The sequence below is a fragment of the Bos javanicus genome, chromosome 12, assembly GCF_032452875.1.
Source record: "Bos javanicus breed banteng chromosome 12, ARS-OSU_banteng_1.0, whole genome shotgun sequence".
Taxonomy (NCBI): Eukaryota; Metazoa; Chordata; class Mammalia; order Artiodactyla; family Bovidae; genus Bos; species Bos javanicus.
In genome coordinates this window covers 31,461,146-31,484,136 of record NC_083879.1, presented here as the reverse complement: position 1 = coordinate 31,484,136, position 22,991 = coordinate 31,461,146, and the positions used below count along the sequence as shown (strand labels likewise).

Here is a 22,991-nt window from a genome sequence, read left to right as displayed (position 1 = left end):
GGCCGTGGACTGTAGCCCACCAGGCTCCTCTGTCCATGGGATTCTCCAGGCAAGAATGCTGGAGTGGGTTGCCATTTCCTTTTCTAGGGGATCTTCCCAACGCAGGGATTGAACCCGGGTCTCCTGCATTGCAGGCTGATTCTTTACTGTCTGAGCCACCATGAACATTATTGAACATTACTGAGGTATAATTTACTTTGCAGGGTTATTAAGAGGGTAAAATAAGTTGATATAGAAAGCACTTTGTAAACTGTAAAGTACTGTTTCTTTGTTTTTTTGGTTTGGGAAGAGCACTGAACAGGAAGTAAAACAAAAATCAATCAATCAATCTGAGAATAGCCCAGAAGACCTTAGCTAAACCTAAAAGGAATAGTCTTGGAAATAAGAATTTCTAGTATTTTAAAATATGAGTGTTATCGCTGGTCAAGCAATCATTGATTATCCTACAGGGAAAAACTGTAAGCAGTGCTATAAACAAGACTCTATCTGCTTTGAAGAGCTTACAAAGGAGTTAATCATCTAGGTGTACTTCAGGACATTTGTGTTATTACAAACGGAAACTTAGAAAATGGGAGATATTGAAGGACCCATAAAAGTACCATAAACCAATTTAAAATGCATATGGGTTAGCGCATTTTTCAATTTCTTTGCAAGGCTGGCTTCATGACTATGGCATATCATTGGTTAATCTCATACTGCATTAAATATATAGCTTAAAATGATTTTTTACAAGTGAAAACAAAATTCTGTGGTCACTGAATTCAACTTTTATTGAGGATATAATGAGGAATCAAACTGTCCCTGTCCTCAAGGGGCTCATTTGCAAGTAGGGGAACAAATTTTACAAGACAAGGGAAGACGCTGGGAGGGCAGTGCCCACAGAGAGCTTGGGGAGCCCTGAAGGGACTAGGGGGACGGTGGTGGTGGGGGGAGTAGAAATGTTTGGAAGCCACATGGAGAAAGCAGAAGCTTTGCCTTGGCTGAGACTTGAAAGTTTCAATGCAGGGAGGGAGGGAGGAAGGCCCAGTGGAACATTGCGTGCAGACAGGAGGCAGGAAAGGATGTGGTGTTTTCAGGGACCACGGAGGTCCCAGGATAGGAGTGTAAGGCAGTAGGAAATGGATTACTTTTCACAGAAATAAGGAATGAATATTGGCTCTATAAGCACTAATTAATTTACATCATGATTGGCTGTCTACTTGGTGTTTACATTTCTTTAGGAACTATTTGTATTCTTTTTTTTTTTCCAGTGTTATGGAAATATTATAATTGATGAAACATATTAGGAAAAATGTAAACATATTCACTAAAGTGCTTCTCTCTTAAGGATTTTGCAGCTACTGAAAGGTTTGACTACCACTAACACCACTAACACCTAGATGAAACAAAGCATTACCGAGTAGAGGAGAATTATAAAGGCTTGAAACGTCTATAGTTTTCCGATCAGTGACTGACTCATCATAATTTTCAACAGTTATGCCTTCAAAATCTTTGAAGGAGATCAGAAATCCATTGTGCAGATGAAGAAACTGAAGCAAACAGGATTCTTCTTGGTGTCAATGTGAGAGACCACAGTACATCAGGGAGATTATTGCTTTTGATCGTATCAAGTTTCTCAGACCGGTAAGTTTCAGTTTGTTTTGTAAATCCCAAAGTGGAAGGTGTTTTGAGATTTCTTCTTCTGTCTACTGGAAATATGTCACTTGATCTTCATAAAGTGCTCAGAGTGCTTGGTACTGTAAGAAGCTAGAGGAGGGACTCTTTCTCTGAGAGTTTAGAAGAAAGGACCGGCAGCATTGATTATTCATGAAGTCCTGATCACGGAGCTAATTTAGATCCTTCAGAAGTCAGAGCGTATGATATGTGCATTCGGATTTTTTTTTTAATCACAATTAATCATCTGTCCGAAGTGTCTTCGCTGGATTCTTCTTGTATAAGAAGGACATAGCTTCCCGCATTCCTGCTGACGTACTTGATAACACTGCCAAAGCAAATGAGACATTTAAAAACCTGTGATGAAGGCACTACATAAATAACCTGTGTTCTATCTTTTCTCTTGTTACATGATTTTTTAACAAATTATGCAAAGAAGGAGGGTACTGGTTATTTTGAATCTAGCAGACTTTTATGCATAGATTTCTGAAAATATTAATTAAAAAAACTACATGAGTTCTACCTCTTCCAGATTCCTAAGATGTCCATCTCCCACTGTCTACTCTGCGTAGTGCCCACAAAATATTATAAGCTATTAGTGAAGTTCATGTTTCATGCCTATAACTGAAACTTGGACAGAAGGCATCTAGACATAATTAAAATAGCAGGTAATTTTAATTTTAAAAATATTGAACAGATTTAAAAAGTAAAACTCAGAAGACCATCTGCATTTACATTAGAAGCATTATTAAAAGGATAACAACCTGTTATCTCTCTGCACTAATTTTTCCAGTTATAAAAGTAATATGTGTCCACCACAGAATATTTCTAAATATAATGAAGAATAAAATTTAAATGAGCCATTATTCTGCTTCCCATGTAATACAGTTCTCATAAAAGTCATTTTAACCATATGGATGCATTGTCATTTATTTAACCAATTCCTATCACCAGCCATTTTGGTCATTAAAATATTTTGCCATAATGAACTTTTTATATATAAATTTTTGACATTGCTGATCATTTCCTTAGGGTAAGATTCTAAGTGGAATCACTGGTTCAAATGCCATGAACTTTTGGGGGGAAACTTTTGATACGTGTTCATGAATTGCTTTCCAAAAATGATAATGCGGGATAACACTACTTCCAGCAAAGAACAAGGTTGCTGGTCTCATCAAGTGCTCACTGGCTCAGCATGGAGTTTTAGTATTGCCAATTCAACAGGTGAGTAGCCTCCTTCTAAAAAGGTATCTGGTAAGAATAGCTTTTCATCACAGTTACAGAGGACTGGTAAATTCTACTGTTGTCCAGCCTCTACAGGTCTAAGTATCAGCGTTCCACTGAGAGAGACGTGCTGAGGTCCTACTCGGACAAGGCGCCTGCCCGCCCTTGAAGGAGTTAAGAGCCTGTGCGGACAGGCTCTGCTCTCCCTCCCTCACGGCCACAGCCCACGCGCTCGGGGGCGGGGGACGGAGATCCCAGGCCCTGTGCCCCAGCTTACACCCCCCTTTCCTGTTCTCAGCTGCATGAGACGGGCAGGCCCAGCAGAGGCTGGTTGAAGGGCTCTTGGCTCAAGTCTTGGGCCCCACAGAACGTGTCAAGTATACTTGTTCGTGCGTTTTCACAACCACTTGCCTAGATGGCTTACACTTTTTGTTCATTGAAAGGCAGAGGAGGAAACATTATTTCTCACGAGTCTGTGCCTCTGGTCGTTTTATTCTGTGTACTGTTCATAAATAGAATTCTGTATTTGGCATTTATTTGGATATTTACACTTAAAAAGGAAATCATTTAATAAGCCAACTCTCAGGAAAGGAAAGAGAATTCTTAATATCCAGTGCATTCTATCTGCTCTTATCATTTACCCAAGAATCTGTATTAAAGTATATTTTCTCAGAGCAATCTTTGACCTTCAGGGGATAATATACTATAGGAAATCATAGTTTGAATACATATATGTATATGTGAATATATATATTCTTAGAATATATATATGAATATATATATTGAATATACATATTGATATATATTCTTAAACACTAAATTCCTCAGTTGTTCATTTAAAGATAAGGGGTAGCTTCTCAGTGTCTCCGTCTAATCCAGTCTTTCTTCCTCCTAGTCCTGGAAGGCCATGCCACTATCTCTTTCTTCCTAAGTTTCCAACATTATTGACAGATGTCATAATGTCTAAAAGTTCTTGAGAAAAATACATTCTGAGGCAAAACTTCAACAGATCTGTGTTATTGTATCGGTGGAGTCAGGGAATTCGTTCAATCCATCTAGGCTTTGATAAAAGGATAAAAAAAAGTAATGACCTACCAGAGACTGATGGCTGGAATTAGTAATAAAACAGCGGAGAGCAGAAAGACAAAGCCTTTGCACCAAGCAACGGTGGCTGAATAAATTCCATTGAAAGTAGAAACCGCAGTGATCCCGCCAAGTGTTTCTAAGAAGGCAAGACAAGCAAACATGGTCCCTGTTTGGGGTCGGGGTGTGGAGGGAAAGAGAAAAGGCTGTTACAAAACAACAAGCAAAACTAACACAGAAAACCGCAAACACAGGGGCACTGCCTGGTGACGGAGGCAGTCACCCATTTTGTGGGTGAAGAAACTGAGGTCAAGAGTTCTCCTTGGACCTGACGAGAGAGGAGCTGAAATCAGTACTTCAAGATCCACGGGGCAAAGCTAAGAAGCACCGGCCGCTTAGGCGTGTGCAATCAGCTGTGTGTCTGCCCCGACCACAGCCTCAGACACAGAACCACCTGCCCCTGAGGTTCCAATCTCCCCCGCCTGCCAGTCTTGGTCCCTGGGCTAATCTGTGACACAGTTGCGGGGCAGGATGGCTCCCTGTGGGCAACATCCAGGTCAGGTCAGATCTGGCAAGAGTGACAAGCAAGGCAGAGAGATATAATCTTATCATATGTGCCTGCGTGCTAAGTCGCTTCAGTCGTGTCTGACTCTTTGTGACCCCATGGACCGTAGCCCTCCAGCCTCCTCTGTCCATGGGATTCTCCACACAAGAATACTGGAGTGGGTTGCCATGCCCTCCTCCAGGGGATCTTCCCAACCCAGGGATCTTACGTCTCCTGCATTGGCAACCTGGTTCTTTACCACTAGCGCCACCTGGGAAGCCCTTGGGAATCTTATCACATGTTCTGCAATTTGAATTTGATCCCTTCCTCTAGAGTAACAAGAATATCAGTTACATCAGTTTCCTGTTTGACTCTTCCAGTAATTACATCACTGCCCTGTGCTCTAGTGAAGGTTATGCCATAGGCTGTTATTAAGTGATTCTCTAAAACATACTTTTCTGTCTTAACCTGCTTACAACTGTCTCCCCTCGGAGGGGACTCTGCTGTCCTTCCTGCTTGCTACACCCCAGGCATGGGAAAGGGCAGGTCTCGGAGCATGCTCAAGAAGACTGAAAATGGCTTCGGGGTCAGCTCAAGCTTACAGTCAGAGAAATGGTCCTTATTCCACAAGTTTTGAGTCCTGTCTGGAATCCAAGACCATGTTGACTGAAGAGTTAAACTGAAGAGGCAAACCTCCAAAAGACAGTTGAGCAACTTGATGCACTTTTCTTCCTCTTGGTCAAAGTTCACATCACTGTTCTCAGCCCTCAGCTTCAGTGGTATAAATTCCTACAGTTTCTGCAGATTCTTCTTTCTTTTTTAAGCTGCTGTATCTGTTCCCTACTTTGCCGAGTTTCCTTTTCCATGATAAGCTGTAATGCATTTTCCTTATAGACAGTGCTATTTATGCAAATGATTGTGCTTAATTGGACTGATAAGGAAGGAAAAAACAAGCTTGAGGACCACCTTTCACAGCTGGATTATAGTTTATGTGTCTAGCCTCTTCTTTTCCCCATGGTCTTGCTTTTTTAAACTGTGTATTGATTTTTGTCTATTTATATCTTCACTCTATTTTATACACATTCTGGTGTGTGTGTGTGAAGTTGCTTCAGTAATGTCCCACTCTTTGCAGCCCTGTGGACTGTAGCCTGTCGGGCCCCTCTCCATGGGATTTTCCAGGCAAGAGTACTAGAGTGGGTTGCCATTTCTTTCCTTCTCCAACATATTCTCATATATCGCTTCAGAGTCTTCATTGAACAACAGGACATATGTTCATAAAACAAAACTCTCTCTGCAGAATGCCAAGTTATCAGAGATGTGTCTTCTTTTGACCCCAGTGAAAGTTCTGCCCATGTCAAGTGCAATTTGCTTTGCTCAGTGCTGTGTCCCCAGGGTCTAGCGGTGCTGGCACATGGTAGACATCTAATACGTACTTGTCAAGTGATTTGATAAAAGCTTCATTCAAGGGCACAGTTATCCATCATCATGTAGCATATGGACTTGGTGCCTCCATGATAATACAGGATTATACAGAATATTATGATATTTATGATAATACAGGAAGTCTCCTAGTTATCTAACTATGGCATTGTTTTATTTTATTTCTGATTCCTTGCTAAAGCCAGGGATGGTGCCATGGTGCTAATCCTATTACACAGTGGCTTGAGTCTTTTCTTGTTGGAAACTCGGTCAGGCTGTGCAAACAAACAGCTACCCTCTCAAGAAATAGCTCTAGCTTCTTGCTGCAACTCCCTGAGTAGTGCAACTTGTTTAATAGTTACCAAAGATAAATTGATTAAATAAAAGCGCAATGGAGTTTATTTTCTAAACTTAAAAAAAATCCAATAGATGTGAAAAGTCAAGTCTGTTTGTTTTTACTGGGTCCCATATATTAAAGTAGCTCAGCTGGTAGAGAATCTGCCTGCAACGTGGGAGACCTGCATTCGATCCCTGGGTTGGGAAGATCCCCTGAAGAAGGGTAAGGCCACCCAGTCCAGTATTCTGGCCTGGAGAGTTCCGTGGACTGTATAGTCCATGGGGTCACAAAAAGTTGGACATGACTGAGCGACTTTCACTTTCACATTCATGTATTAATAGAATTTCAGGGAGTACCCAGATGACAAAGAGGGAGTCCAGGGTGCTCTAGCAATGAACTTCATAGCTATATGGAGCACAGAGATTTCAAAATAATTAGCAAAAGTCAGTTTCCTCCTCTTTTTTACATAAGGTATTATGATAGAGATAGGGTGAAGCACCTGAAAACCTCTGTAGCACTTCCCTTCTCAGATTATTTTAAGGTGCCTAATGTTTTAACAAAAATATCCATTTTTAGAAGTAATGAAGGATGGAAGTACATTCGCTTTCATACATTTCAATACCACCAGAAGGATTTCTTCATTTGCAGCTAAGAACAAAATGACTCTACTATCCTGGAGCAATGGAATCACAATGGAATTGATAAAATTATTTTAACTCATAATAAGACATGCCAAAATGCAAACTACACCTTTTGAAATGTCACTGTATTTAATAATATGAAACCACATCTTAAAAGAGTTGATACATAAACCAAGCTAAACTAAACCAAAGTAAATAATACATTCTGACAAGTCTATTGTAGTTCTAAGTCAAAGAAGGTTGATATTTCTTTTGTTTCCTGAACAGCTTTATTGAGATATAATTCACATAATATAAAACTCACCCTTTTAAATTGTACAGTTCAATGGTTCTTCTATGTTCACAGAAACTGGGCAACCATCACCACCATCTAATTTTAGGACATTTTCATCTCCCCGAAAGACTCTTTGTGCCCATTATTGGTCACTCCCTTTTCTCTAGTTCGTAGGGAAGCACTGGTGGAATTTCTGTCTCCATGAATTTGCCTATTCTGGAAATTTTGTGTAAAATGGAATCATATTTATATAATAATGTGTGGCCTTTTGTGACCAGCTTCTTTCATTTAGCATAATGATTTCAAGGTTCATTCCTGTTGTAATGTGTATCATGACTTCATTTCTTTTTATTGTGAAGTCATATTCCGTGAGCCAGATACACCTCATTCTGCTTACGTATTCACCAATTCGTGGACATTTGCATTGTTTGTGCTTCTTGGCTATTATAAATAATCCTGCTATGAACATTTGTGTGCAAGATTTTGTGTGAACATATGTTTTCATTTCTCTTCAGGGTATACCTGGGAATGGAATTGCTGAGTCATACAGTAACTCTATTTAACTTTATCAGAGCTATCAAACTGTTTTGTTAAATGGCCGCATCATTTTAGATGATTTTCTCACCAGCAGAGCATGAGGGTTCCAGCTTCTCCACATCCTCATCAACACTTCTTACGGTCTGTCTTTTTCATTTCACCCATCCCAGTGGGTCTCAGTGTGGTTCCGATTTGCATTTCCCGGATGGCTAATGGTGTTGATAATTTTTCATGTGTTTGTTTGCCATTTGTACGTCTTCTCTGTAGATGTCCGTTCAAATCCTTTGCCCGTTTCTTAATTGGATCATCTTTTTATTGCTGAGTTTTAGTATATATTTGGTGGCTCAGAGGTTAAATGCCTGGAATGCGGGAGACCCAGGTTTGATCCCTGGGTGGGGAAGATCCCCTGGAGAAGGAAATGGCAACCCATTCCAGTACTCTTGCCTGGAGAATCCCATGGAGGGAGGAGCCTGGTAGGCTACAGTCCATGGGGTCGCAAAGAGTCAGACGTGACTGAGCGACTTCACTTCACTTCACTTAGTATATTTTGGACACAAGTTCCTTATCAGACATATGATTTGCAAGTATCAATATATTTTCCCATTCAGTGGGCTGTCCTTTCACTTCCCTTTTTTTTTTTTCTCTCTCTCTCTTTCTTTTTTATTTTTTAAAGTATGGAAGTATGGTAAAACATTTACAGGAGACTTAGAAAATACAGAACAAAGTTACATATTCTTTTCACTTTCCTGATGGTGTCCTTTGAAGTATAAAAATTTTTAATTTGGAAAAAGTCTAATTTATCTGTTTTGTTGTTGTTGTGCTTTTGGTGTTGTATCTAAGAAACCATTACATAATTCAAGGGAGCAGCTAGGTTTTTACATACTGTAGTTTTTATATTCCTAAGTGATTTTCCAATTACTCTGCATCACACAATCAACAAACATCTGTGTGAATATACAGCTACATCTTATGCGTGGAAAAGAATCCAGAAATATATTTTTAAATGTATTGAATTATGCAATCTTCTGCAGTGGGGCGGGGCATGTCCAGAGCAAGCCCTCTGCAGCACCAGGCCCTGGGCAGGGGCTCCCTTGCCTGAATATCAGCTCTTCCTAACACAGACCTTACTGCTTGATTCAAAAGGAGTTCTGTGCAGGAAAAGGGCTGAGAATATTCTGAAGAAACAAACACCGATTGTACACATCTATGAGGTGGTACAGATTATAGAGTCATTCTGTTTCTTGAGCAAAGTAGACTCACCTTGCTCAGTAGAATGAACCACTTTTGATATCATGGACCGTAGAACAGAGAGCGGCATGACAGTGAACAGAAACGGCAGCCTGACTGTGAGAGGAAGAGATAACAATTAACTGGGTTGATCGGAAAACTCAGGGTCAGTTTTAAGCCTGAAACAGTTTCCCTCTAAATAGTTCATTTTCTCTAAGCATCCTGCTTCATTGCTTCTAATGACTGAATTAATTAATGGAAGAATTCTGCTTAATAAAGGAAGATAGACAATGGTCAGGTCAGTTTAAGATGAGTTTACTTTCTGCAGATGTAGAAAACAAACTTAGGGTTCCTGGGGGTAAGGGGAGAGAAGAAGGAGGAACTGGGAGATTGGGACTGACACATACACACTACTAGATATAAAATAGATAACTAATAAGGACCTGCTGTAGAGCACAGGGAACTCCACTCAACACTGTAATGGCCTCTATGGGAAAACAATCTAAAAAAGAGTGGGTATATGTATGTATTTGTATCACAGATTCACAATAAGCTTTTTGTTTGGTAATAAGTTTTTTGTTTGTTTTCTGGTTTTGCTCTTTCAGACTCGGCATTTTTGGTGCTAGAATTCTTTTATTGATCTGCTCATTGGCAAACTGATTCCTTATCTTCTTGGTTGTTCATCTTTGTGGCTGAAAAATTTCAGGAATGCAAATTGCCTCTGTTCTTAAATTCTGACCCTTAAGAGTCAGTAGCATTTTTCATTATAAGATAAAACAGTTTTATTACATTTGCAGATCACTGTAAAGTTCTCACATATATTAACTGACTTTGGCCTTGGCAATTCCAAGGGAGACGGGGAGAGGGACCTGTCCTTTTCTGAACTCTTGGCATTGTGCTAAGTGATTTATAGTTATCTCTTCTAATATTGGTGACAATCCTCTGAATCAAGCACCACGATGCCCATTTTAGAGATTAAAAAATAAGGGCTCAGAGCAGTTTAGTAACTAGCCTAAGATCACCTGGCTCTGCAGATGGCAATTAAGCCCAATTCTGCTTGGTCATACTGCCTTCCTGCAGGGTAGCAAGAGGTTAATACTGCCTTTGTAGAAAAAGACTAAATGGACCTCTCCTGAGGTCTTACTTTACAGATCCTTTAACCTTTACAAGTGCAGTATTTTCACTCAAGCCTTACAAAAACCACTGATGGGGTGCAGGTAGTTAAGGAAACAGTCCAGCTTGCCAGAATGTGATTCATCAAAAGTCAATTCATGAAATGACCAATTTGCTGAAATTTCAATTTGCAAAGCCTTTTTGAATACATCCAGACGAGATCGGGCATGTTCAGGGTGGTATGGTCATAGGCTTGAATATATTCAATAAACATTTTTCTTATAAATCTTTTGAGCATCCTTTACATAATAGTCTTATATTTTTTTAATTTAAAGTAGCCTTCTTAGTAGTGCTTTAAGAAATATTTTAAGTTGGTGAATGTTATATTGAAGAACTGATTCACAAGAAGAAGTTTCCTCAAGACAATTTTTGGGCAAATATGCAAATTTAGAAAATTGTGGTTATTAAAAAAATTTTAAGTCAGTTGTTTTTCAGCCTCTGGCAAATTTGCTTTTAACAAATTACCTTTAATTAAACTAGAATACATTAAATAGAGAATTTTGTATTAAAGTTTCTCAACCATCAGACTGCATTCATTTTATATAAACATCAAATACGAAATTCTAGGATATACTTGTAACTCGTAACTTACCTAAAAACATCATCAATGTTGTTCTGGCAAAAGCAGTCATAGCCATGCCCACCATGGTGGTAAAAGTTCCTATGAAGGCCATGTGAATATCTTCCATACAGTAAGAAAAAAGCCATATTCCTAGGAAACTGCTGAAAAAAGTGACACTACCCAAAGCTGATCCGTAACCTATTAAAACTTCATCCCAGCAGAGTGGCGAATCCAGTTCATAAAGGACAAAAATGGGGGAAACACCAATGGTCACGAAAAAGTAAGTGATCATCGTGAAAAGCAACAAACAGCACAAAGACCGTTGCTCACCAGAAGCATTTTTAAAAAGCATGTACGTTCGGTGAAATAGGTTTTTAAAGGTTTCGGTCCACGATACAGAAATATTCTGAGATGAAGACTCTTTCATCGAATCCTCAAGAAAAAGTAAAATATAAATCAAGTTCACAAAAAGAGCCACGGTAACAATTAAAAAGGACCACACAAAACCTAACCCTCTAATAAAATAGCCAGAAGACAATCCTGTTAATCCACTAACAACTCCAAACAGGAAGTCAATTATGGCAATTCGAATCGTTCTTTGTTTCTTTTCTTTACATTGATCAACTATGTAGGCAAAAGAAGCTCCCACAAATGTGGTGTAATTGCCAAAAAGTGCACCAATGAAGGTGGATGCAATCAGAAGCTGGATTGGAAGGGCAAAATAGGAGAGCAGACAGAGCCAAGCACTGTTGGCAAGAGCGCCGACAGAAGACAAAATCAGAGGGAACTTCCTTCCTCCATGGTCACTGTGCGACAGAAACACGAACGTAGACACGAGACCAGGAATTAACCCACTTATGTCCATCTCCAGGTTAAAAAGAGACACCTTTTTCTGGACTTCCTGCAAAGAAAAAGAAGACAAAGTGTTTACAGAGGTTTTTACAATGTGCCTATACCAATATTTTGGTATAGACTTTTGACAAATCAAGCAAGAGCTGGTAAGTCAGGGATGGGGAATTTATAGTGCATGAGTTTTTTGTTTTTTAAAAATATTTATTTGTTTGGTTGCCCTGGGTCTTAGTTGTGGCAAGCTGAATCTTTGATCTTTGTTGTACCACGTGAACTCTTAGTTGCAGGTCCCCCAGCATCGGGCAAGAAGTCTCAGCCACTGGACCATGAGGGAAGCTCTCAACTTGAATCTTTATCCAGTTTACAATGCAAAGATCAAGAGCTGATATAATCATCAATGCTCAGTCATAATGTTCAAGCTCCACAGTGGAGACATTGACCCATAAAAATAAAATGTGTGTATTAGTGTATGTCTGACTCACATCAAGGATTCACAGAGCTCAAGGCCTCAGGACTGGCCATGTAATGACTTCTCTTTCTTCTGTGGACTTCCCTGATAGCTCATCTGGTAAAGAATCTGCCTGCAATGCAAGAGGCCCCGGTTCAATTCCTGGCTTGGGAATATCCCCTGCAGAAGGGATAGGCTACCCATTCCAGTATTCTTGGGCTTCCCTTGTGGCTCAGCTGGTAAAAAAATCCACCTGCAGTATGGGAGGCCTGGGTTCAATCCCTGGGTTGGGAAGATCCCCTAGAGAAGGGAAAGGTTGCCAGTCCAATATTTTGGCCTGAAGAATTCCACGGACTGGGGTCTCAAAGAGTCAGACACGACTGAGCAAATTTCATTTTCTTTCACTTTCTTCTGTGGACAGTTCGCCCTAAGAGATTGCGTTCTAAAGGAAAAAGGATACCTTTTCCCATGATACATCTTTCTGTCTACGCTAAGGGAATGAATATCACATGTAAGTGTCATATTTGACAGACTTTTATTTAGGCAGAGCTCAGTTGTCCTTTTTACATGTGTCTCCACAAGTATTCCTTTATTTACTAAAAATTAAGATAAAATCCAAAGAAGAGTTCTGTATTGACAAAAGACGGTAGTGTGCCATGAACTAAGGAGTGAGATGAACTCCGCTTTCCTGAGGCTGACACAATTATGAGCACACAGATTGGTGGACACGGCCATCATTGCACTAGTTATTTAATGTAAAGAACTTGGGGTGATTTAAAAGCATTGTCTTCTTGCCTCTTCTCTGTATTTCCCAAACTTTATATTAAGGCTGGGTGCCATTTTTATAATGGTGATGACTAAACTCAGTTTAAAGGCTTTCCACATGGCACCAGTGGTAAAGAACCCACTTGCCATATGTCTCATTGGCAGGGCAAGATCAGAAACAGGTTCAGTCCCAGGGCCAGGAAGATCCCCTGGAGGAGGGCATGGCAACCCACTCCAGTATTCTTATGTGGAGAATTCCATGGACAGAGGAGCCTGGCGGGCTACAGTCCATGGGGTTGCAAAGAGTTGGACACAACTGAAGTGTTTTAGCACACATGCAAACTCATTTTAAAAAATGTATTCATGTCATATTTAGAAGGCACCCTAAAACCCTGATGAACCACAAAAATATCAGATACTGAATTAATTTTTAAATAGTGAGCCTATTTTTATTTTTATATATTTATACAATTCAAGCCATTCTGTATTGCCAAAACTTGAGTCATCTTTGCTTCTAACCTTTCCCTTCGTCCATGTCCACCAGCACAATCTATCCTGCCCTCCCCTCCTCCCCGCCCCAGTCTTTCTCATGCCTTTATCTTCTTGATGTTCCCATAGTTGCCATGTGAACAACTCCCATTGGTTTTCCTCTCCACTACTCTGGCATCTCAATGGTCTCTTTACTCAGTTCACGTGTAACTTATCACTTATCAGATCACTTGCAGATCACAGACCCGGATGCTGGGCACATCTCCCAGAGCACGCTGTCAGTGTGTCTCTCACCTCTCAAAGCTGCAGTGTCTCCCCAGCCTGCCTGAGAAAAGTCCACGCTCCTTGGCCTGGTACCTGGGGTCCCGGAGATGTGGCCTGGCCTCACTCCTCTGTATCATGCCCACTCACTCCCAGTACAGTCTATGTTCCAGGCACCATCCACAGTCAGTCCTGCTTGGATTTCCCTGAAATTCCCAAACCCATGTCATTACTCCTCCTTCCAAAGCTTCTCACACAACAGTTATCATCCCCTAGCTGTACTTTCTGTGTAATGATTAAGAGCTTGAGCTCTGGAGTCAGAGGAACCTTGATTCCATCCAGTCGGTTCTGTACATAGCAGTTTTGGGTGATCTATATGGCTGATTTGAGCTGTAGTATACAACAGCGTAAAAAACAAAAAATAAAAAAAAATTTTTTTAATTAAACAGAAGAACAGAAGACAGTCCTGTTAATCCACTGACAATTCCAAACAGGAAGTCAATTATGGCAATTTGAATCATTCTTTCCTACTTTTCTTAACATTGATCAACTATGTAGGCAAAAGGGACTCCCGGAAGTGTGGTATAACCGCTAAAAAGTGCACCAAGGAAGGTAGACGCACATCAGCTCATGTCACTCCTCTCATCATGAGCACGTCGGCTCATGTCACAGTCCCTCAATGACTTTCCTTCCACTGGAGTAAATGCAAACTCCTTGCAGGTGGTGGTGGGGGGTGGGGGGCAGCCCCCCAGCACAGACTCTGTAAACCTCCAGGCTACTTGCTGTTCTCTCCGCTTGATCGATCTGCACACAGCTTACTTCCTTAATTCAGAACCACCTCCTCAGAGAGACCTTCCCTGACCATCATTCCAACTAAAGCAATCCCACTGACCCCCACCCAACGCTCCAGCCCCTCATTATGCTGTTTTTCTCCCTAGAGACCCACCACCCCTTGACAGGACATGATATGTTACTCTGGGTGTGCATTGCATGACCTCTCTACTCCAACCTAAGCTCCCAGGGCAGGTGTGGAACCTTGTTCTTTCACCACAGGATCACCGGCTCCAAGAACAGTGCTTCCAGGTACTCAGTAGTCAGATGGATGACATGAATGAACCATCAAGTAAAGCAGGAGTCTGTAACTTGCTGTGTGTGAACCTGACCAAATTACTTAACTCCAGAGCTTCTTCATCTGACGAGAGACGGAATGTCAACAGTCCCAATCTCGCAGGCTGCCAGGAGACTTAAAATTAAATATAAGGTGCTCCACACAGGGTCCTTGTACAGTCAGTGCTAAATCACTCTTGCCTGTTTTATGTCTATACTAGAATAAATTTCTTGAGCACATCTTGGTACCTCCTACAGACATAGGAGCCATCAAGTAAATATTTATTGAATAAACAAACAAGTGAAACAGTTATCTTTTCATCAACTCCTCAACAAGATGTTCCAATTTGGGGTTCTCCTCCCTTTTCCACGCCTCCTCCTATGTCCTGGTCTCCTCTCCTTTCTATCAACTGTCATTTCAACCCAGTCTTTTACACAGACTGCTCTCATCTGCAACCCATGTTTTGAAATGCAGATTTTAACAAAGCAAACTCAAAGCATCTGTCAACCATAAATGTTGAGACAGAAGAAATCCTTGTGTGTCTGTATGCTTTAAACTCTGGAGAATTATAATTATATGTCATATAAGGGTAGATGATGGAAATCAGAGTGAAAAAAAGCTATTTCCTATACAAGATGGAACAGAATAACAATGTACTGAGACAGGAGAAACTAAGGAAGGTACTGTCAGTTTTAAGGAAGTCACAATTTCATAGGCTAAAATGTATATATTAATTTCAGTTGAGTAGAAAATACTCCTTATCTGCTGGTAACAAGGGACTCTGTTAGTTATTAAAAGGTTTATACACGAATTCTTGGGCGAGAACAATTTCATGATCTGCTGGGTAACCTGAAATTGTCCCCTCCAAGTTTAGAGGTTTGTCTCTTATTTTTAGGGATAAGAGCAGTCCACAAACCTCTCAACTTGCATGTGGCCAGAACACACCTAGGGAGCTGGGCACTGAGACAGCCACTCAGGAAACGGGCAACATGTGTTCTTGGATTTAAAGAGGGGAGAATATTCTCTGAAAAGCTGAACAGGGCCAGGGAGGGGCCCAGAAGGAAGTGCTCTTTGGTCCTAAGGTGCAGGTGGTGAGGAGGTTGCCACACCCTGTCCCAGTTGTGGGCGGGCTGGTATCCAGTTCCCCAGTTTGAGAAAAAGCACCTAAAGCTCCAGTGCACTGACTATGAACCAAGGCATCCGGGGCAATGGGCTCTCCTGACTATTAATTCAATGAAACCACACTGGGGCAATGGGCTCTCCTGACTATTAATTCAATGAAACCACAGTCAGTCAGTGAAAAAGTTTGGCAAAAATCTTCAAAATGAGACCACTGCTCTGGGCAGTGAGGGGCTTTCAGCAGCTGGGCCAGGTGGCAAGGGGGGCCAGTACTCATGACCACACAGTCACAGAGGTCACTGCGGCAGCTGGACCGAGGCCTGTCTCCCCTCAGCTGGAGGGCCAGGGCAGAAGACTTTTCAGACACTTGAGTCCTCTCCTCCTCCATCCCCCGCTCTGCTCCCAGGGCTCCGGTGAAGGAACACACAGAATCAAATGCAGAGACTGATGAGACTCTGGAAACTTCTCACTCCCTGGCAATGACACCCATGTAACAGGAAACATTCTTTTTTGTTTGTTTGTTGGCCTTGGCATGCGGAACTTCCCCGACCAGGGATCGAACCTGTGGCCCCCACAGTGAAACACACAGAATCTTAACCACTGGACCACCAGGGAAGTCCAAAGAAACATTCTTGAAGGGAGACAAAACCAAGAAGAGAGACCCTTGGCCCTTCTGTTTTTATGACCTCCTTCTAGGCCAGAAATTTGATATCCACATGGCTGTTCGGAAATAATCTCTTTTTCTCTGAGGGTGCAGGTGACCCAGAGTCCCTTGATGGTTTTTTCCTCTTTCGACTGGGGAGGCAGTGCCACTCTTTTGCCTCTCTTCCCAAGCAGAAGAATTCAAAGCTCCTAAGTGTGGTGGTTTTTCAGGCATTGTTGCTGGGGGCGGGGTGGGGCAGGGAATTTCCCAATCTGGCTGCTCTCTCCTTTGCATTTGGACATTGGCAGGCTCTGTTAAGAACTGCCTAAGAGAGCAGGAGACTGGCGGTGTCCCTCCTGGGGGTGGAGGGTGGTGGGGGAGAAGGACAGGCTCTGTGGTATCTGGCGGGACATTTTCATTGACCTTAGAACACAAGTGGGAGCTCTCGACCCACCACATCCCCATACAGATGCTCCTCAGCATTTGCGGGGGGGTGGTCAAAGCTGATTTGATAACACCAAATGGTGGATGGCACATGCCACCCATACCCCATGACAGACACTGGCCTGGGGCCCACAGTCTTCAGGGATGGGCTACGTTCTGGGGTCACCAAAAACTGGGTCAGGTGGGCAGTGGAAAGAGGTGGGGGGAGGGGACAAGGGAAAGGTAAGACCCATGTTTCACTCCACCTGTGTCCACCGAGCACTCATTCCAGCCTGCCCTGCCTGATTTTCAGGCTTTCTGTAGGGAAGGAGGAAAGAGGCAGCCACACAGGAGAGGAGACTGCACTGAAATCTTCTGAGAGAAAGGAGAAGAGCCAGAATCACAGGAGAAGAAAGGGGTTTTAAGGAGAAGAGGCAGATTAGAGGTGTCAGGGAGCTTCAAACAAAAAGAGAACTGAATAAAGGCTCTTGCTTTGGGACTTTGGGGTTTTAGGGTGACCCTTCAGAGATCAATGTATGATGAGAGCAGTATCCTCCTTCCTTTAAAACCCCGCTGCACATTCCTCTTTTATAATACACTTTAGGGCTGTTTTCATGTCTTACCTCCTGGAATGCAAAAATCGGGCTGCTTTTGTTCTTTGCACACTCAGAAGTATTGCTCTCAAGTGCAATGCTGTAGTTGCCCGTTTCCTCCCATATCTTCCTGTACACATATTGTGTCGTCAGTGGGCTGTTCAGAGTCAGAGCGAATACACTAAGGCAAATGACAGGTTCTACAAATGGAATCTTCATCTTGCTTGGGTAGAGACCTGGAGTTCTATTAAAGAGAAAAGGAGAAAATCAGTTGTACTCCTATAGGATAGGCTAGGTTTTCAACGATGGGGAAGTTAGGGGTATTTTGTGGCATAAACAAGCACACTAGGGAACAGAAAGCAGTAAGCACTTCCGAAGAAAATAACTTTTCAGTACTCAGTAAACCTGAGACTGTCATACTTCTCATTTCTAAGAGTTGGACCTTTAAGGACTCAGGATGATTAACTTGGACCTTTAAGAACTCAAGGGACCTTTAAGGATCTTTAAGTATGTTAGTCACTCATCCCTATCCGACCCTTTGTGACCCCATGGACTGTAGCCCTCGAGGTTCCTCTGTCCATGGGATTTCCCAGGCAAGAGTACTGGAGTGGGTTGGCATTCCCTGCTCCAGGGGATCTTCTTGACCCAGAGATTGAACCTGGGTCTCCTGTATCCGCAGGCAGATTCTTTACCATCTGAGCCACCAGGGAAGTCCAAGGACCCTTAAGAAGATTCTTTAAAATAGTCTTAATAAGTTATCTCCCACTTGGGCAATCCAGTGATCACACTATAACTCCCACATTATATACTGCCAGCTGGTTTTCATAAACGAAACAGTGAGGTTGCTCTTGGGACACGACAGTTACGTAATTGTTTATTATTGCTTTGGCTGCTGGTGAACAGCGGGCAGGAAGGGGGCCTTTAACGAAGCAGCTCCCAGTCGTAATGAGGGGTTGTTTCTTCTGTTTAACTCACCCCACGGTCACGGTCTTCCTGCCAGGCTGCTGGGCGCGGGTTTGACCATTGTCGGGGCCCGGAGTCTTGGGGGCTGTCTCCTTTTGGGGATGCCTGCCTGGAGCGCCTCCCGGGCAGCAGGTGCGCACGGAGGCTGGGTCTGCGCCGCCGCGCTGGGGCGGGAAGGGGAATGAAAGTCCGTTGAATTCGACCAAATGTACCTGCTCGGGAAACCTCAAGCCCTTATTTTAAAGCAAACCAAGATAGCGCCCTTCCGCGTCCAGGGGACAAGCTCTACAGTCCACCGCGTAGCCCTCGCTCGGCTCCGGCGCGGCCCTGCGTGCGATCTCGGTCCGGCGGGTCCCGGGGCCCGCGCGGGACAGCGGCTCCTGCGACCCCGGCCGGCAGTCCCTGAGTCCCCACCCCGGCCTGCCTGCGCGCGCAGTGACTCAGCGGCGCCGCCAGCCCCGGGGACGCGCCTCTGGGGTGCTAGTCCCCCCTTCACCCCCGCCGCCGGGGCGGGCACTGTCCTGATTTCCTGCGATTGGGCCCCGTGGCCAGCGCCCCCGCGGGGATTGGTCCGCTCCGACGCCACTCTCGAGCTCCCGCCCCCAGAGGCCCGCCCACCCCCGCGGGTCTCTCTCCAGCCCCCGCAGCCCCCCCGCAAGTTCAAGGACTGTGGGTAGAGAGCATTTCTGGGACCGAATAGCGCTTCTCACGGGAGCACACAGGAGATCTGTTGCAGAAGTGACATTCTGGGTTGCAACCACCCCCGCCCCTAGCCGCTCAGTGGGTTGGGCAAGTGCCCTGGGAAACGCGGAAAAGGGGCACCGGGTAGGGGTGCCCATGGAGGGTGCAGGAGAGAGAGCGCTCCAAGCAGAGTTAGGTCGGTCGAGTGTGGTCGCTGGCTCTTCCTGGTGGTACGAACTTGAGCTAATTATTTCATCTCTGTGAGCTTCCATTTATCTGTCAAGTGGACAGAACAGTCTCACAGGATCGTATTGCTGAAACCCTTGAGGTGGACACAAAGCATAACCCTGGAGCAAAGCGAGGATTGCACCTTCCCTCCAGCGAACCGCCAGGAACACCCCTGAAGATGAACGAGCTGAACTTACTACTTGTAAGGGGGAGGGATGCATACTCAGGGGACCAGGCGGGGATCAAAAGCTGTCTTTTCCAGAAACCTGCAGAGGTTTCCAGGAAAGAAGTGTTCTGGAATGGAGGGAGAACTAGGGTAAACTGTTTGGGTGACCCGGATCAACCTATTTAAAACCAGACTCACAAAACAGCTTGACTCATAGACCACAGAAACCTTCTAGTCTAGGCTCCTGACTTTACCCCTAAGAAAACTGAAACCAAAGTAACTGTGTTATTTGTCAACGACAAATTGGCACTTGCCGTCTACCTCTACAAGGATTGCCTCATCTGTTGCTGCAGCTTCTGACCTTCAACATCCCCTGAAGAAGATCAAGGTGGAGAGAAATGAGGCACTCTGTGCTGGGGGTGGGAATGGCTACTGGCAAGACAGGTCTTCAGATAGTTAGATATTTTTAGGAGAAGACTTTTATGAGCCCAATTCTTATACCTCCTCATATCTAGAAAAGGACTAAAATCCATGATGACTGTGCCTCATGACTAGCAGAAACGTTCTGGGAAAACATGTGCTTAATTGCCTGTGCATGCATGCGTGCTCAGTCGCTTCAGTCATGTCTGACTCTTTGGGACCACATGGACTGTAGCCTGACAAGCTCCTCTGTTCGTGGAATTCTCCAGGCAAGAATACTGGAGTGGGTAGCCATTCCCTTCTCCAGGGGAATCTTTCCCACCAGGGATGGAACCTCAAATTACACATATACTGTCCTTCCTCCCTACCTCTTTGAAGCATTTTCTCAGGGCTATCTGAAGTGCTGCCTCCTGGGCTGCAGGCCTCATTTTGCCCCCAGTAAAACTTAACTTGAAACTCTCACATTGTGCTTTTTTTTTTAAGTCGACATATTCTTCCTGGAACATATTAGTTGCTGTCTTCTAGTCATCTGCTCAGAGAGATAAGAAAAGGACTCTAGTTGGAATCCAGGCCCTACTAACTGCTTGTCTTTCTTCCTTCATTTTCCTGATAAAAAATGAGTGGAGTTTTTAAGGGCAGGGGAGTGGTTAAGAAGGCAGTTTGGAAGTTAAAGAAGGAGACTTATTTTCTTTTTTAAAATTTACTTATTTATTTTAGTTTTGATTGCCTTGGGTCTTCAGTGCTGCACAAGGGCTTTCTCTAGCAGTGGCAAATGAGGGCTACTCTTCCTTGCCGTACATGGGCTTCTCATTGCGGTGGCTTCTCTTGCAGAGCACAGGCTCTAGGTTGCGCGGGCTCAGTATTTGTGGCACACAGGTTTTAGTTGCTCTGCCACATATGGGATCATCCAGACTGGGGATCAAACCTGTGTCCCCTGAATTGGCAGGCAGATTCCTACCCATTGCACCACCGGGGAAGTCCAAGAAGGAGACTTTATAAAGGGGAAGCTCTGATGTACACATGTGCCACAGGCAGGTGAAATGTATCCTCTTATCTTTCTCCTTGGCAGCTGCTCCCACCATTGCTCAGTATTTACTGCCCTTCTCCAGGCCACTGCACTCTCCATGAAAACAGGGCGGTCACACCACCTTCTCTGTGACACTGATGGGGAGCGAGCCCTTAGGTATTTTTGAATAAAAGGAACTATAACTTATGCTGTCAGCATTCACACCAGTCCCGCCCAACCGGATGGGTATTTCTTATTTTATATCTCGTGTAACTCTGACCATAAATTTCTAATCTGCAGAAAACCTTCAAGCTGAGGGAAAAGAGTAGGGCAAGAGAATAACCCTGATAGTGAGAAGAGAAAGGGGAAGAGGGAATAGGGAAAAAAGAGAAAACTTTTAAGAGAGGAGAGTTTTTGTTTTGTTTTGCTTTTAATTGGAGTATAGTTGATTTATAGTACTGTGTTAGTTTCAGACATATGGCAACATTTCTCAGTTATACATATATATATATCTCCCCTCATTTTTAGAGTCTTTCCCATGCAGACCTTCACAGAGTATTGAGGAGAGTCCCTCCCTGTGCTAGACCTTTTTTTTCTTTTTTAAATAAGTTTACTTATTTATTTGTCTGCACCAACTAGGTTTTAGTGGCAGCTTGTAAGAACTCTTAGTTGGGGCATGTGGGATCTAATTCCCTGACCTGGGATCAAACCCAGGCCCCCTACACTGGGAGCGCAGAGTCTTAGCCCTTGGTCTACCAGGGAAGTCCCAAGGGGAAAGTCTTATCTCATCACCTTTCTTGGCTTCTCTCTCTCTCCCTACACTCTCTGGAGTATATAAAAGGGTAAATCCAGTCGTTACCTCCTGACCAGTGCCTTCTGTGATGGGCAGAATAGCGCCTGTGTTAGAGAGGCCAGGTCCTCGTCGATGGCACCTGAGGACAGGTTATCTTGCACAGCTGCAGGGACCTTTCAGGTATGTGATGTTTCTGGATGGCCCCAGTGTGATCACAAGGGTCCTAACAATGGAAAGAGGGACATCAGAGGGTAACAACCAGAGAAAGAAGATGCTAAACTACTTGCTTTGGACTTTCCAAGTGGCACTAGTAGAAAAGAACCTGCCTACCAATGCAGGAGACTTGGGAGATGTGGGTTTGATCCCTGGGTCAGAGGACACCTGGAGGAGGGCATGACAACCCACTCCAGTATTCTTGCCTGGAGAATCCCATGGACAGAGGAACCTGGTGGGCTGCAGTCCACAGGGTTGCAGAGTCGGACGTGACTAAAGTGACTGAGCACACACACCTCTTGCTTTAAATACAGAGGAAGTGTCCATAAACGAAGGAACACAGTTGGTATCTAAAAGCTGGAAAAATTCAGGAAACTGGATTATTCCCTTAAAGGCTCCCGAGGGAGTGTAGCCCTGCTAGCACTTTGGTTTTAGCCCAGGGAGACCCATTCCAGACTTCTGACCTCTAGACCTTAAGTGAATAGATTTGTGTTGTTTCCAAAAAAAAGAAAATAAAAGGGGGGCGGTGGAGAAAACCTTCAGGTAATCTGAAAGTATTCAGGACAAAACTAAGCAGAACTCCTTATTCATGAGCTTTTTTGTTTGTTAACCTTTCGTTTTCCTTCCCTAAATTATCTGCTCCCCACTGTATTGGGCTTCCCTGGTGGCTCAGATGTTAGAGAATTCACCTGCAACGCTGGAGACCTGGGTTCGATCCCTGGTTTGGGAAGATCCCCTGGAGAAGGGAATGGCTACCCACTCCAGTATTCTGGCCTGGAGAATCCCATGGACAGAGGAGCCTGGTGGGCTACAGTCCATGGGGTCACAAACACGAGTGAGTGACTTGCACTTTCTTTTCCACTGTATTCCCTCCCCTACTGTGTTCCATGCTCACTCCAGCCAGATCCAGGTATCATCCTGGACTCCCTGCTCCACGGTATTCCTCCACAGATGCTCACTCAGACCTGATGATTGTGCTGTATTCAGTCAACAGCCTGAGGTACTGGTTTCAGCTCCAGCGTGTAAAGAACTTGGAAATCGTCACTCTTGTCCCTAGAGCAAAAGGAGCTGAAGGAGCTGGAAATCGGCGCTTTATCTTGTGCCCTTCAGAGCCCCAGGGCACAGGGCACAGCAACATCCTATGATCTG

At 43.7% G+C, this 22,991-nt stretch overlaps 1 protein-coding gene across 1 annotated transcript; it reads right to left on the bottom strand.

Annotated features, from left to right (window-relative positions):
- Positions 1-752: 752 nt before the first annotated feature.
- SLC46A3 (solute carrier family 46 member 3) lies at positions 753-18,825 on the bottom strand. The gene is made up of 6 exons (XM_061434884.1): positions 18,348-18,825; positions 17,403-17,616; positions 10,705-11,575; positions 8,973-9,056; positions 3,973-4,129; positions 753-1,981 (listed from the first exon to the last, which is right to left on the bottom strand). Exons 2-6 carry the CDS (start codon positions 17,589-17,591, stop codon positions 1,897-1,899), a joined length of 1,386 nt encoding a protein of 461 aa, XP_061290868.1. The 5' UTR covers positions 17,592-17,616; positions 18,348-18,825; the 3' UTR covers positions 753-1,896.
- Positions 18,826-22,991: the final 4,166 nt, after the last annotated feature.